Source organism: Leptidea sinapis, chromosome 10, assembly GCF_905404315.1.
Source record: "Leptidea sinapis chromosome 10, ilLepSina1.1, whole genome shotgun sequence".
NCBI classification, from domain to species: domain Eukaryota; kingdom Metazoa; phylum Arthropoda; class Insecta; order Lepidoptera; family Pieridae; genus Leptidea; species Leptidea sinapis.
The window spans coordinates 12644561-12660298 of NC_066274.1; the positions used below are offsets into that span (position 1 = coordinate 12644561).

General features: G+C 35.4%; 1 protein-coding gene and 1 long non-coding RNA gene across 3 annotated transcripts in view; both read left to right on the top strand.

Annotated features, from left to right (window-relative positions):
- LOC126966311 (potassium voltage-gated channel subfamily KQT member 1) overlaps positions 1–1603 on the top strand; it is a 105165-nt gene extending 103562 nt beyond the window's left edge. The window contains exon 16 of one of the 2 annotated variants that reach the window (XM_050810284.1): positions 75–1603. In XM_050810284.1, the coding sequence (XP_050666241.1) occupies positions 75–325 (251 nt within the window). In that variant the 3' untranslated portion in view covers positions 326–1603. The remainder of the gene's footprint in view (positions 1–74) is intronic. The other variant, XM_050810285.1, reaches the window with a different exon arrangement.
- Positions 1604–1615: 12 nt separating this feature from the next.
- On the top strand, positions 1616–8274 carry LOC126966375 (uncharacterized). The gene is made up of 2 exons (XR_007729724.1): positions 1616–5094; positions 5143–8274. It is a non-coding gene; the product is annotated as an uncharacterized LOC126966375 (long non-coding RNA).
- Positions 8275–15738: the final 7464 nt, after the last annotated feature.

Below are 15738 nucleotides of genomic sequence, written 5' to 3' on the forward strand. Positions count from 1 at the left end.
GGCTTTGCTTTCAAATTTTATTTGTGTATTAATCCCAGAAGTGAGCGTTATTAAAACATAACAAATATTTACAGATGTTTGCGCGAGTTGCTCCGTTGATGTGGAGACGGAAGCGGAGGCTGGTGGCACGCGATCCGGTAGCTCAGGGTCTCCCTCGTGGTGTGAGGGAGAGCCTGGAGATGAACGCGGCTATGGCTCTGGCGACTCGGTGGCCGAAGAGACAGCGCTACTAGGCGACGCCAGCCAGGGCCATCAGCCGCGTCTCCTCCGACCTCAGAGAAGAGACGTTGCTGTTGATCTCCATCTCTTGCGACCGGATGTATGAGAGACGCTTCTATAACTTCGATATAATCGATGACGACATTTATAAGTGCTGTGTTAATATCGCACAATAGTAAAAGCAATTCACTCATTTTATTTACCTAGATGCTTATAAGTTATGTAATAGTGATTCTCATAGGGATAAATCTTAGGATAAGAAATAAGTTATAGATAATTAAATCAAATTTAATGTACAACGACAAAGTATTTCAATAATTTTTAGTAGATAAATAATATTTCGCTTAAGTGTATAAAGAGTGCGATACTAAGGTTACAAATTACTTAAAGTCCAAACCAAAGTAAGTGAAAAAACTATCAGTAGAACATCTTCGTTATAAATAGGCGATACAAGTGGAGAGAAGCGGTGCGGTGGGGGCAGAGGACGTCCTACATCAGCAGCAGGAGTCAGGGTTAGCACTTTTGAGTTATTTAATCATAATAATTTAATAGTATAATATTTTTGGAGTGAAAACTTCCTTAGCATCGTTGTGATTTCAAAGTCGATGAAACGAAAAAGCGAGACATTAAAAAGTTAAAATTTCATAAAACTTAATGTGAGAGAAAATGAGATAGGAAGTACCAGTGTACTGATACCAGGATTTGGTACCAGGCGATCATAGTTTAAGAAGATATTGTCTTATGTATGACGCATGCATTCCTTAATATATTCTTTTATTTTCAAATAGGTTAGTTGAATCTGATTGTTTTCTGGTGTATAGGTAAATGTTTATATTATACCTAATAGGTTAGTGTTTTTTTCATAAAAACTTATTAAAAAGTTACTAAAGTTTGCGTGTGTTTTTAGATTTGATATTAGCTAAGCTACGAATAAAAAAGAACGATGAAAGATTTGTTCGTAGATGTTGACAGCCCTAAACGTGTCTCGCAATGAATGAATCAACGGTAGTAGCGAAGATGTTCTACTTAGTGGGGGCCGCACGTTACAAGTACTTTGTCCAAACATCAGTTTACTTATGTACATTATTACACTAGATTGCTATTATTTTTTTATTTTGGGAGATTTATGTTTTGGAGCGTTTAGGAGATCTGTGATATTGTCTATCTTTGATAATAATTTGTTATTATTTATTAATGATAATTTAAGTATTTGCCATGATTTTTGTTTAAGGAGAATTTTAGAAAGAGGTTGTTGTTACAGAGGGAAATATAAGTTTTTCTCACTCATTTTTCTTGCCATGTTTTAGGTTAGGTTATAAATTTCATAAAATGTAAAGATACAATGCTTTGCATTTAGAATTATATGTGTTAATTTAATAATTGAAAATATAAGTCGAGCATATTATTCTATTTTTTTTTAAGTTTTGTTTTGTATACGTCATACCTTGTACTTATTGTAAAATTCAATCTACAACCTTGGGTTGTTTTCGTAAATTATAAATGAGTACGTACACCTATTTCCAACTTGATTTTCCGCTGAAAACCTTTTATATTAAATATAGAACCACTAGACTTTAAACATTTTAGATTCTTTCAACTGCAATCAAGTAAGAATCTTAAAATATATAAATCCACTGTCCTGATGTTTGTTTCCAGTGAACTCCTTAACTACTGAACAGATTTTAATGGGATTACTTCATGGAGTGCAGTTTAGTCCAACTTGGGAGGTAGGATAGTTTCCTTTTTGATTTGGGACCCATAATTATTTTTATTTCCAATATTTAATTTATGGACATTTTTCTATGAGAGAATTTATTGACGCACGGTTTGACAGTTATGCTGTGAAATAATTTCATTATAACAACAGAGAGCTGATTTTAGGAAATAATTCTTGATTTAATGAAATATTATTGACAAATTCATAAAAAAACAGTATTTTATACAGATCAACGTCTGTCGGGTCAACTAGTTATCACGGACTAGTAAAAAAATAAGGACTCTCGTGTCACCTTACATAACAGTGTAGCATTAAAACATGCCGTTAATACGTGTAAATACATAGCCCCACCCACACACATACACTACTAAAGGCCGATAGGCGGCCATTATGAGAATTGTCATCGTCTGTGACAAATCAGCTTTCGTTTCAATAAAATATTTTAAAAATGCCGTCGTGCGTTTTGAATACGTGTAAAAACAATAACATAAAAGTATTTGTGGATATATGATTATTTAAGGGAGAAAAAATTGTGTAACTATACCCCGTAACCGCACACACACTAGCATAAAGGTGCCTCACTTGCTAATACCACGGTGCGGAGTCTTCCTTTTTTTACTAGTCCATGCTAGTTATCTAATATATAAAATTCTCGTGTCATGGTGTTAAACATTGACCTCCTCCGAAACGGCTTGATCGATTCTCATGAAATTTTGAGTGCATATTGGGTAGGTCTGGGAATCGGACATCTATTTTTCATGCCCCTAAATGTTAAGGGCGATCCACACGATTTTTTTTTAAATTTTGATTATGGGTCAGCATTAAAAAATACATACAACTTAAAATTTTCACCCATCTACGATCAACAGTTACTTTTGTATCGCGATTTCAATATCGGCAATACAACGTTTGCTGTGTCAACTAGTATTATATATTTCTAAAGGCTTTCGTTTTCTTTTTATCTTAAACTGAATGTATATACTTCTTAGCATGTATAAAATAAGTAAGCCATTGTAAATTTCCTTTCATTTATTTTTCTGTTTCACTATCATCAAACACGATTGTCTAATAAATAAAATAAAACTGATACTATAATGAAAAGTAACAGCTTGCCGCAGCTACTCTGTATTCAGGTGCGTTATGAACAACAAATATCATATTATGTTACTGAACGACGACTTTGGATATATAATACAAAAATATGTCTGATACTTTAACTTGTAACCCTTAAATTAAGGATTGGACTCCGCTGCGCTCCGACTAGATACCGCAGGCGTATTCACAAAGTGGAACTATTGCTCTTATTATACTTTTGACAGCTAAAACCATACAAGTGAACTATCAGATGATATAATTGTTAAAACTTAGATTAAAAATTGGTCTCCGCTGCGCTCCAACTAGATACCGCACTACCTAAGAACAATAGCTTTATATTACAATGGCAACTTTATACTGTAGTGTGTATTGGCAATTTGTAATGATGCTTGTGTGCGTGGCATTTTGACACTCAATGGCATCTTTGAAATTTTGTAACTTATATACACTTCGTGTTATTTTACATTGAAATTAATAAAATACAAAATACTTACTGATGATATGTGATCCCCAGTGTCATTCATACTTCTTGTAGTATTATTTTTACAAAGTTTTACTACGGAACCCCTCATTTTAGTTTCAATTATTAGCAAAGTTTAACAGAACATGTGACACGTCAACGTCACACATTGTTCGAGACTGGCTCGAATTCGCCCACTTGGGCGACCACGCCTGCTGTATCTAGTTGGAGCGCAGTGGAGACCTATCCTTAATGTAAGGCTCGCATTTTAATTTTACTTTTATTTTCATATCGCGTCCAGCCGGCCATACAAATATTATGCGTTACTAACCTTCCGCAGAGCGGGACTTCTAATCTAGGCATTTAATTACTGGCTAAAATCGACGTATGACCACTGTATGTTTGTACTAGACGAAGTAATTATTGTCGTAAATAGAAATGCATTAATAATTATCTTTAATTTTATATTTACAATTATAATAATCCATGCAAAATGGGACCAAATTTTAATCACTTTGCCAGTCACAAATCCATTTCCATTTTCACAGATAATAATTAATTAGTAAGTGTAATCGCGTATATGCAGTTTTATTATGGTGAACAAAACATAATAAGTAATTTCTAAAGCCTGCTTGGTTCTTAGCTTACCGAATCTTTCTCCTATCCTGGAACCAATTTTACAGTTTTAATAGTACTTCATACTAAAGCAGGGTAAATTTTTTGCCTGACATAATTATATGTAGATAAGTGTGTGTAACTATAAGTATAATATAGCCGCCTTTTCACGGTAATTCGAGATGTGGATATAAAAATAAGTGTGTATGAGAAGGCTTGGTTTTTGCCTTAAATCTTCAAATAAACCTTACCTGTTGGGACCTAGCTCTGCCTAAATTGCTTTTTAATGTAACAATATTTATTAAAGACTCGAAGTATTCTAGCTATTTTTATTAAGTATTATATATTAAACTAAGCACAAAACAAATACCTACATAAGTACTTTGTTTTTACCACGGGTCAGTTATTCTATAGTCTATTATACCTTTACACGTAGCGTAAGTTCAGCCTTACATAAACACCAATTTACACAATAATTTATTTAAATTAAAATAAATAAAATGCAACACCGTACAATATTGTATTTACAATTTAATCATAAATTAGTATTCAAAATAAGCGGAAACAGTACTTCGCAAAAGGAACAATGTAATTAATCTATGTTAGCGTTGATACTTGCCCCCTTATTCATAATAGTCTGTTAACTTAAAGCATTGCTGATTCACATTCTGTCTTCTTCTATTGACCTAAGTCAGAATGAGAAAAAACACTCCTTAGCGGCTGTTTTAAGTTAGCGGACCATTATGAATAAGGGGGTTTATATTTACGTGTGCTTGTATCTCAGTGAATGTAGTTTGAATTCATTAAAGTAGATACTATACTAGCTGCTAAGGCATCTAGCACGCGGGGTTGCTATAAAAAAGGATCTTAATGCGGGTTGCAGACCGAAATCGCTATATCAATGCTAAACTAAGCAAGCTAGGCTAAACTAAACTAAGCTAAGCTAGAAATAAAACAGCACACCAAGAGCTAAACCAAAACTTAGTCAGTGTTGCTATGAGACCGTATCCATGGAGTACATGTGTAGATGATAGAGCAAAAATCACCTTTCCATACAACATCCTTTTTGATTAAGTTGTGATAGTCTTTTTATTGTGTTCTCAGGAGGAAATTATTTTAACATTTTCAATAAATTGCTCCATATTCGCTACAAAACAACCGTGGGAGTAGTTTCTCCCACTGGTAAACTGTTGTTTTTGTGGAGGCTCCTATGCACAGGATGCCGGCTAGATTATGGGTACCACAACGGCGCCTATTTCTAACGTGAAGCAGTAATATGTAAGCATTACTGTGTTTCGGTGTGAAGGGCGCCGTAGCTAGTGAAATTACAGGGCAAATGATACTTAACATATCATGTCTCAAGGTGACGAGCGCGGTTGTAGCGCCGCTCAGAATATTTGGGGTTTTTCAAGAATCCTGAGCGGCACTGCATTGTAATGGGCAGGGCGTATCAATTACCATCAGCTGAACGTCCTGCTAGTCTAGTCCCTTATTTTCATAAAAAAAAACCGTGCGAACGACAAAGGACACTGGACAGGACTAGCGAAAGATGTTCGTAGGGCGTGCGGGGAGAGCGGGAAGGGCTTAGCTATGCTCATGCCGCTGCGCATCGGTATACACAACTAACTTAGCTTCGCATTTTTTAGCTAGCTCACTTATCTTAGTTCGCATAGTTTGCGGTCTGCACTAACTAACTTAACTTAAGCTCTTCGTCTGCAACCCGCATAAATTACGGTTTGTAAGCGATTGCCGTGAGCGAGTGCACGATATCGGCAATAGGTATGTATTCCTCTTATGTGACTGCGCGTGCAAGGGACTTTGGCGGGACATAGGGGTACCTTAAATTTAAACATTCTTATTATTTAAAAACACTTATTTAATGTAATACTTATTATACATCGATTTAACTGTATTTTGCCTCACACGATAGAGTGGCTCCTAATATTTTGTAATATAAAAGCGTACCTACCCTCATATCATCACGTACAGATAAGAAATAATATCTACTAATGAAATAACGTGATTTCTAAGATTTTAATGAAATTGCGTAACATTTCTCATTTGGTGCCCCTATTGAAATATTTCACCATGTTCAAATTTGAAAATGTACATTATTTTTGGCAATAGTAGATTGATAATGTAATTTATAACTCGAATAATATAGATAATTAGCAGTTACGTAGAATAAAATAAACGAACAAGCTTGCATGTATTGTAATTTTAAAGAGTTCTAATTGTCACGTAAGATAGGTTCACTTTAGAATTTTATATTTATTAGATATAACTTAAGATAGTTTAAAGTACTGTAGATACCAAGTAACTGCAGTTATTTCGTAACGGTAATTCTATCTGCGTTATTGGAGGTAAAAATCTCAATCCAAGTCGGTATCGTATCTGGTAACCATGATAATAATCACAGACCAAGTAAGATAAAATAGTTCCTTCTAAGAACTCATGTTTCAAAAATAATTTCTTATACCTACATAGTATTGCTTTTAAGAATATACCCGTCGCTTTAAGGCCGAGAGATAATCAATAGAGCGTACTAAGACTTTGCTCAGACTTTACTTACGTAAGACTCAGCTGTTTGTAAGCTTAATATTATAATCTTTGATTTTGTTTTTAGTGCCAGGCCTGCTGTGTAAAGTGTTTTTTTGTGAACTTTTCTCCAATCAGTGCACAGGCGTGGAATACCCGGAACAATTGGGCTTCATCGTACGTGAGTCCCTCAATTTTCCTGATATAATCAAACCCATTTTCATTCTCCTGGCAGTGCGCGGACAACTATATTCCAATGTGTATAATTTTTGTATGAAATACAAAAGGGTTTTGAGATTAGAAGCGAAAAGTGGTGATCTTGATTTAACAGCTAAAATTATGCTAGCCTTAAGCTAATAAGATTTTTTTATTTATTGTTCAAATAATACAAGAAACAAACTACTCAACAATTTAAGCCATCCTCATGAAACTTAAGTGTTTATGTGAGGAATAGCGAGTTCACTTATTCTCAACTTAAAATATTTTAATAACATGACTGAATTAAATAGCAACGGAGACAAAGCAACATAAAAACAATAGAAATAATGAGTAAATGAGACACCCAGGCTATGCTCATTAGTAATAGACATATCCTAGAGACATACTCTATGGTCATGATCAGCGGTGCTCATTACCAAGGAATATCTCTTACATCACCCTAAAAACAATGATTTTGTATTACTGGTATCTTTAATAGAATATGGCAAGTCATTTACGATTTTGGGCAATATATAATTCCATTTTCTTTTCCCATATATGTTATTTGTTTTTGGCAACTCAAAGCTATAATAGGTAGCCAATTTACGTAAATTGGCGTTACGCACCCTACCTTTTAATCCCTTCATGTTAAGATATTCTTCCTTAAGGATTGCTAATTTTACTTTACCCTGTACTGGCAGTATTTTACAATATTTAAGCAATTCGACTATTATTTGCTAAGACAGCCCAAGTCTAGTTCGCATTTTATCACACTCAGCTAAGTTTTAGGTAAGTAAAGTCTGAGCAAAGACTAAGTACATTATAGATCTCAGCTATTCCTACGTACCCAAAGTTCAATATATTTATATCTGTATCATTGAATTTGTCTATCAAGTTGTTTGAGCATCAATATAAAAAGCCTTTTAAAAGATTTAAGCGTTATTGGGTGGAAAATATTTGCACGAATTGTGATCGAAACAACAGATTTGTTGACAAACAACACGCCGCACCCTATTCCCTGCGGGTTATTTATGGAATGACGTAGGCAAGTTCTTTAGTGAAACAACCTTAGTGTAACTTTCGTACAAACCTGACTATTAAAATGATATTATATTTATAGTTAGGGACATAGCAAATGTTTTTAATTATTTCATGCACAATACTTCTCTTTTTATCGCCACAAAAAATGTGTAAATATATTATAGATAATATTGTAAATTTATGCCATCACGTGGAATGGACTGAAACCGTTTAAAATTTCGTGTTGTTTATGGGAATCCTTGATTACGTTCTAAAAGAAATAAATCTCGATGTAAATTTTATTTAAATAGATTATAATTGTCGACTGCTTGGGTACATTGTGTTGGTTCTATGAGAAGTTTAATTTTGTTTATTGTTATAAAGTTTAAAATATATTACATATTGATTCATAGTTTTTTTAATGTATACATACCTACCATATTTTTCTTTATGTATAATTAATGTTAAGTTGGTATTCACCACCGCTCCAACAAGCTCAGTGGAATGAATGTCAAAAAGCGCTTTTTTATTAAAAATAAGGGACGAGACGAGCAGGACGTTCAGCTGATAGTAATTGATACCCTATCCATTAGGTACCTACAATGCAGGATTCTTGAAAAACCCAAAAATTCTGAGCGGCACTACAATTGCGCTCGTCACCTTGAGACATTAGATGTTAAGTCTCATTTGTCCAGTAATTTCACTAGCTACGGCGCCTTTCAGACCGAAACACAGTAATGTGTAAACATTACTGCTGCAGAAATAGGCGCCGTTGTGGTACCCATAATCTAGCCGGCTTCCTGTGCAAAGGAGCCCACGCGTTTGACACCGCTTGGTGGATATTAAAACAGATCGCGCAAATAACGCCAGAGTGACGAGAGCGCACTACGAACGGAGCTATTATGGAGCATTTACACATTTAGTACGGCCGGACCATCGGACGGTCCGATGGTCGCCTCGCACCAATTAGTCTGGCGTCGTACTAGGTACGATCCGGACGGTTATTATAATAGTTTGTGCGATGGTCCAGACCGCATCCGATGCTTGGCCGTACCAAATCCGATCATGTGCCAACGCTATAACGATCGCTCTTACAAGCCAAATGGAGTAAAATCGAGAATGACAAAACTGTAGCTTTTGGCGCGTCTTGGTGAATATCCAAACAGATGGAAAGCCATAGTGAAGCAAAACTAAACACCAAGCCAAACGTCAATGTCATTATTGCGTCAGCTGGTTGTCATTTTATGCTTGGTCTCCGAGAAAATTCTAAAAAGCTATATACCCTGCCCACTTCAGTTTCCGGGCTATGGCGGTGACTTTGGTTCTCCTACGGATCTCCTTATTTCAGATGCACTCTCGCAGGGAAACTCGGAGCATAGCCCTTTCCTTTGGACATTTTACAATGTCGTCTACGAATCGAAGGTTAGTGATGTATTCACCGTTGATATTTATGCCCAGTCCGTTGACATGGCGATGCATCTGACTCCATGACTCTATAACCCCCCCGCTGCAGTCGGATAGGCTTTGAGATAAGATCCTGGAGACGTTCTGGCATGGCGTTTCCATACAAGTTCCTTAATATACCTTACAAATGTCTGGGCTACATCGTATTTTTTTGCTACACGTAAGGTGAGGACACAATTTTACTTTAGGAACAAACATGCGCTGTCCAATATTTGATGCTGAAATAAATAGAGTACATATATACATATTTAATTAAATGAAAATACAAAATGTTTATTCTACAAATATTTAATGTAATAAAAGTTACATAATTAATTGGTTGGTTAACACGATTCGGACAAGACGTCATATAAGTATTTTTCACACATGAGATTCATTCATAGATCGCATTTTTATTAAGCCCTTTCTCGTTCACAAAACACTGCACAAGGAAGCTCATTCCACAGCTTTGTAGTACCTGGCAGAAAGCTCTTTGAAAACCGCGCTGTGGAGCACCGCCACACATCCAAATGGTCGTGTGAAGGTGGAATTCGGCGGCATCGATCAGGTGAAACAGATCTATGGAACACTCCTCGTAATAGATGCGGTAGAATACACACAATGAAGTGACGTCTCTACGGAACGCCAAGTGATCGAGCCCTTCTCAGAGCATAATGATAAGATCAATTTATATATTTTTGATAAGAGTGTTAGTAAGCAGCCGAATTCCACCACCGGACATTACGTGCAAAGTACCTACCATCCGCATCACGTAGACGTCTGGCTTTCCACAACCGCGCGTTTTGTTCGAAATTTCTTGCCTCGCACAGCCACTTTGTGGAATCAACTACCGGCAGCGGTCTTCCCGAACAGATACGACTTAGGGACCTTCAAGAAAAAAGCATACCTTAAAGGTCGGCAACGCATTTCTTGACACACCTGTTGTTGCAGATGTCCATGGGCGGTTGCCACACCCGTGAGCCTCTGGCCCGTTTGCCCCCTCTCATATAAAAAAAAAGAGTTATACCTAGTACTATTACATATTCTTTAGTTATACGCCAGATACCTGAAGGTATGTTTAAAGTATGTATTTACAAGAGATACATTACTTCAACATGACAAATATTTCAGCCAAACAGAGTTTGAGCCGGTTTGATAATCCGTGGATTAACAATACTCCTTCCAACTTCCTTTTTTTATTATATTGGAGTTTTTAATCGATAATTTTAATATAGCGTGGACATACAATGGCGATATTAAAGAAACGCACAGGTAGAGTTACTTAACGGTAATTATAAAAAAAGTAAATTCAAAAATAATAATACATGATTCACCAATATAAGTAAATTTTCCAGAATATAATTTCGGGACAACATGGAAGTAATCTGTAGCGTTGAGACTAGTATAGGCACTAACACCTACTATCATTATTATTATTATTGGGGAAAGTAGCAATCTTTTTAGCTCCTAAATGTGCTCGGACTAGTGGCATAGCGTTCCTGGGGCCCCGTACAAAAATTTGTTTGGGGGCCCTTATGAAAGATTTCTCACAAAAGAATAAAAATGTTTGCATAAAATTAAAAGAAATATTTATTCATCATAATCCATATATATCTGTCACTTTTTCCAAAATATTTACAAACATTTCAAATAAAACTGCTTGCCTTTTTTTCGGCAAACTGATTTATTAAATCATTTATAGCTGATGATGACTTTAGTTTTACTAAAGTTTCTGCCTCTATGGACAGTAGTGAAAATTTTGAACCAACTTTTGAACGCACTGTTTACGAGGAAAAAAAAAGAGATTGCTTTTTTTGACTTTAGTCATTCCTGAAATAAATAAAAAATGGGAAGTTTTTATTAATTTTTGGTTACGCAGGTCTGGGGCCCCTGTACCCCAGGGGATCCGTATAATTGATATGGCAGATACGGCGGTAGCTACGCCCCTGACTCGGACGCAAGCCCCACTGATGACTTTTATATTCGTTGTTATGAGCTAATGACAAGCGTGGCTGACTGTTTACAACTTGTAAATCAAAAATCGGTTACAGTTTTATATTAAGGATTGGTCTTCGCTGACTCCACCTAGATACCGCAGACATGACTATGTCTATAAACAATGTGTGACGTTGTCGTGCCACATGTTCTGTTAAACTTTACTAATAATTGAAAATAAAACGCCGGGTTGCGTAGTAAAACTTTGTAAAAAGAATACTACAAGAAATAGGACACTGGGACCACATATCATCAGTAAGTACTTTGTATTTTATTTATTTGTATGTAAAATAAAACGTAGCGTATGTTACAAAATTTAAAAGATGCCATTGAATGTCAAGATTCCACGCACACATGCATCTAGTAGTTGCCGTAATAAAAAAGCTATTGTTCTTAGGTAGTGCAGTTGCAGTTGGAGCGCAGCGGAGACCAATCCTTAATCTAAGGTAACTGTAATCTATTACTGTAACCTTAGATTAAGGTTACAGTTATACATTAGCTATCCTTTTATCTTGTTTTTTTTTTAATGGAATAGGAGGACCAACGAGCGTACGTTAAGTGATCACCGCTGCCCACATTCTCTTGCAACACCAGAGGAATCACAGCAGCGTTGCTGGCCTTTACGGAAGGTGCCATATCTCCTGGAAACACCGCACAAGGAAGCTCATTCTTGTTGCTACTGTAACCTGTAATCTCTGCATCTCCTTTAAAGATGTTCATCTCTCTTGCACGTATTGTTCTATATGCTAGTATATTGAAAGTCTATGCCGCCGACAGACAGCGGAGTAACCCTTCAGGTACCTATTTGTAATGAAAAAATGACTTTCTTTCATTAAACATAAGCTTTTAAATGTTTTATTTAAAAATGGCTCTGTCGTAGATCCTACTACTCCACAGCTGAATATCTAACTGATCGGACAGCCTGGGACTAGATTATGATTATTTTATAGCACTAGCAATGACATTGCAAGCATTGTGCATACTTTAAATTTTATTAAAAAGAGCGCAAAAACTAATGCTGGGAGTTTCTTGTGCTGCTTCTTCTCTCTTCTAAAGGAATCAATTTTGAGAAAATAAATGCCTTTTATGTTGTAATGAATTACTCCTCTTTAATCATGGCGTTACTAGGATTCTGTTTTAATTAAACAACAAATGTTAGATAATCTAATTTATTATAAAAAAAAAGTTATGCGAGTTACTTACATTATTATAATAAGGTATAAAAATAAATTAATATTACTAGTACGTACTTTGATACAATTAACTTACGTATAATAATTATTATTATCGCATAGACATTGACTGTTGCCCCGAAATATTTACAAATGTTCCATAAATAAATATAAAAAGCAAATATAATAGTTATTAACAGAACGCTATCCAGATACAATACTTAATTTATACTTCTAGATACAGCCACTTAGCACTGAAGACTGAAGATAGAGACTTAGACGACCGATGAAAACAGGCCAGGTTTATTACCTTAGTGTGCGTGCATTGCTCAAGATAGAGGTATACAGTCAGCCTCAATTATTTTCGACGTTTTCACAACTATCACAGTCTGTTTAGACGCATAAATGATCTAAAGTACAATACATAATAATATTTGGGATACAAAGCTAGAGGTTAAATTGAAACAATAACATTATCTGATAATTTACCAGTGGGAGGCTCCTTTGCACAGGATGCCGGCTAGATTATGGGTACCACAACAGCGCCTATTTCTGCCGTGACGCAGTAATGTGTAAACATTACTGTGTTTCGGTCTGAAGGGCGCCGTAGCTAGTGAAATTACTGGGCAAATGAGAGTTAACATCTTATGTCTCAAGGTGACGAGCGCAATTGTAGTGCTGCTCAGAATTTTTGGGTTTTTCAAGAATCCTGTGCGACACTGCACTGTAATTTGCAAGGCGTATCAATTACCATCAGCTGAACGTCCTGCTCGTCTCGTCCCTTATTTTCATTTAAAAAAAATGGGAATGAATACCTAATAAAGCTATTACGTTGACAAAATCAACATTCACAAATTAAAATGTTCTTTCTGGCTTCATATTGCTAATTTATTAATTAATTCCAATAATGTTCTATACATATAGACAAATCACGTCTTATAAAAACCAAAGCCGGAATATGGAATTACACTTTAATAACCTTCGACTGTTATATCCTGACTGTTATACATTGCCGCATTTACTCCAATTGCTTAAAATATACTCGGTCAATAAGCAGCAATGTAAAACAATTAACTAAATGTTCAGGTTTTATTTATATTCGACTGCTAGGTATATCTATTCATTGCCGCATTTACTCTAGTTGTTTAAAATATTCTTGGTCAATAAGCAGCAATGTAAAACCTATATTCAGTTCAGGTTTGATTTTAGGTAGCACATACAAATAATAGTATTTTATTAATATCAAAGCTATTAGATTTGCATAAGAGGTGTATTAAATTAGTTAGCTCAGTTTTTTCTATAATATTAATAAGTATGTAATCGTAATTTTAAATCAATAATATTATTTCGTTATCAAACCTACATTGTATGTATGCGTTGGAAGACCACGACATAGTCAACATAGTTCATTTTTCCTTCAAAAAGTAGAATAGTAAAATATTTAACAATTAGGTAGATACATACATACATAGTTTGAACAGAACCATGACGTAAGCTAGACTTACACACGTCCCCTTACCTATTATATTAACAACTAGCTGACCCGACAGACGTTGTTCTGTATATAATAAATAAAATAATGTTTTTATATGAATTTGTCAATATATCATAACATCAAAAATTACTTTGTAAAATATGCACCCTGCTGTCGTAATGAAATTGTTTCACAGCAGAACTGTCAAACCGTGCGTCAATAAATTCTCTCATAGAAATTATGTATTGACACATCAAAGGAAAAGCAAATTTGTTTTTTTTTTATTTAATTTAGCAGCATTTTCCTATTTATTCACCTTTTAAACCTTCTCTGGATATCCACAAATAATTCAAGACCAAGATTAGCCAAATCGGTCCAGCCGTTCTCGAGTTTTAGCGAGACTAACGAACAGCAATTCATTTTTATATATATAGAAGAAGAAGATTACAAATAACTTTTGTATTACTCATGCGGGAAAAGTAGTATCTCGTCGCTCGCTGTTGCGGTTCAAGCCCTTTGCCCATTTTAAAATTACGTGCGTGTATTGAGTGCGAAAAGTTTACTTGTTTAAATTATAATTTAAGTTACAAAAGTTTAAAAACGAACATGGAGTCGGAAATAATACATAAATCGGCGCATTTGTGATACAAAATAGTATGTGAACGTTTGTGTGGTAAAGGTTACTATAACATAAATGACTTTCTTAATGAAACCACATATTGGGAATGGAGTGACCGCCCTCAGGCTATTAAATAATAAGTTTAATTGTACAATATTACTTTGTAAAGATATTTATTCGATGAAAAAAAAAGCCCGCCGAGTTTGTTGCGCCCATTCTTCTCAGGTTTGAGGCATTCATTTTGGAATGGGTGGTACTAATTTGACTTTCAATAAGTGATATCACATCCTATTTTGAATAAAAATATTTGAATTTGAATATATGCAACTCACGTTGTCGATTGCCCACTCAAGCGAATGACCGCACTGGTCGCACGTTCGCGACAACTTGTCGCACTTGTTGCAAAATCTACTATTTTGCGGTCGGCTCTCGGTTCAAGTATTACAAACGAAGCAGTATATAGGAAATAAATAGGTAGCTATCATGAATAGTAATTTCATAATACTATTTTTTTTTCTTTTTGTATTCTGCGTCTTGGCAATCTGTCTTTCAACAATGATCCATTAAGCTGTCTGAAAATGATTGTATTTTGGCGTTGTGTTTAGGAGAGGCTTTTCCGGTGAGAAGTCTCTCAATTCTTGTCCACAAATCTTGCTGCTAGTCCCTGAATACAGTGGCGCTTCAGCCAAGTGAATTTAAGGCTGGTAGGACCCTGAAGTTGAAAAGCAAATTTATTTCTATGACAGTTAAGTCTAAACTGGTGGCTCTTACTGTAGGTACTTTTCTATTTCTTGCTTAATGGTTTCCAGTTTTATGTCTGCGTACATCAGTTTGTTGTTAACATGCCAATGAATATTAAGCATGTTTCTGATTGTTTTGCTTTGGAACCTCTCCAGTATTTCTATGTAACTGGTGTTTGCCGATCCCCAGAGCTGAATTCCATATGTCCAAATAGGTTTTAGAATGGCTTAATGGCATAATACTAATAATCACTTTAAATTAGATTGTTTCAAAGTCTTTAGGAAGTTTAAACAATTAAATTTGGATCGCAATGACCTTTAATATGCGTTGCTTTATTTATGTTACTCCATTTTTAAAAGATCGCTCGGACCGGTGAAGTAGGCGACGAAAAAAGCTCGCGCATGCACCACTGCTCGCTCGTGAGTCCTTACT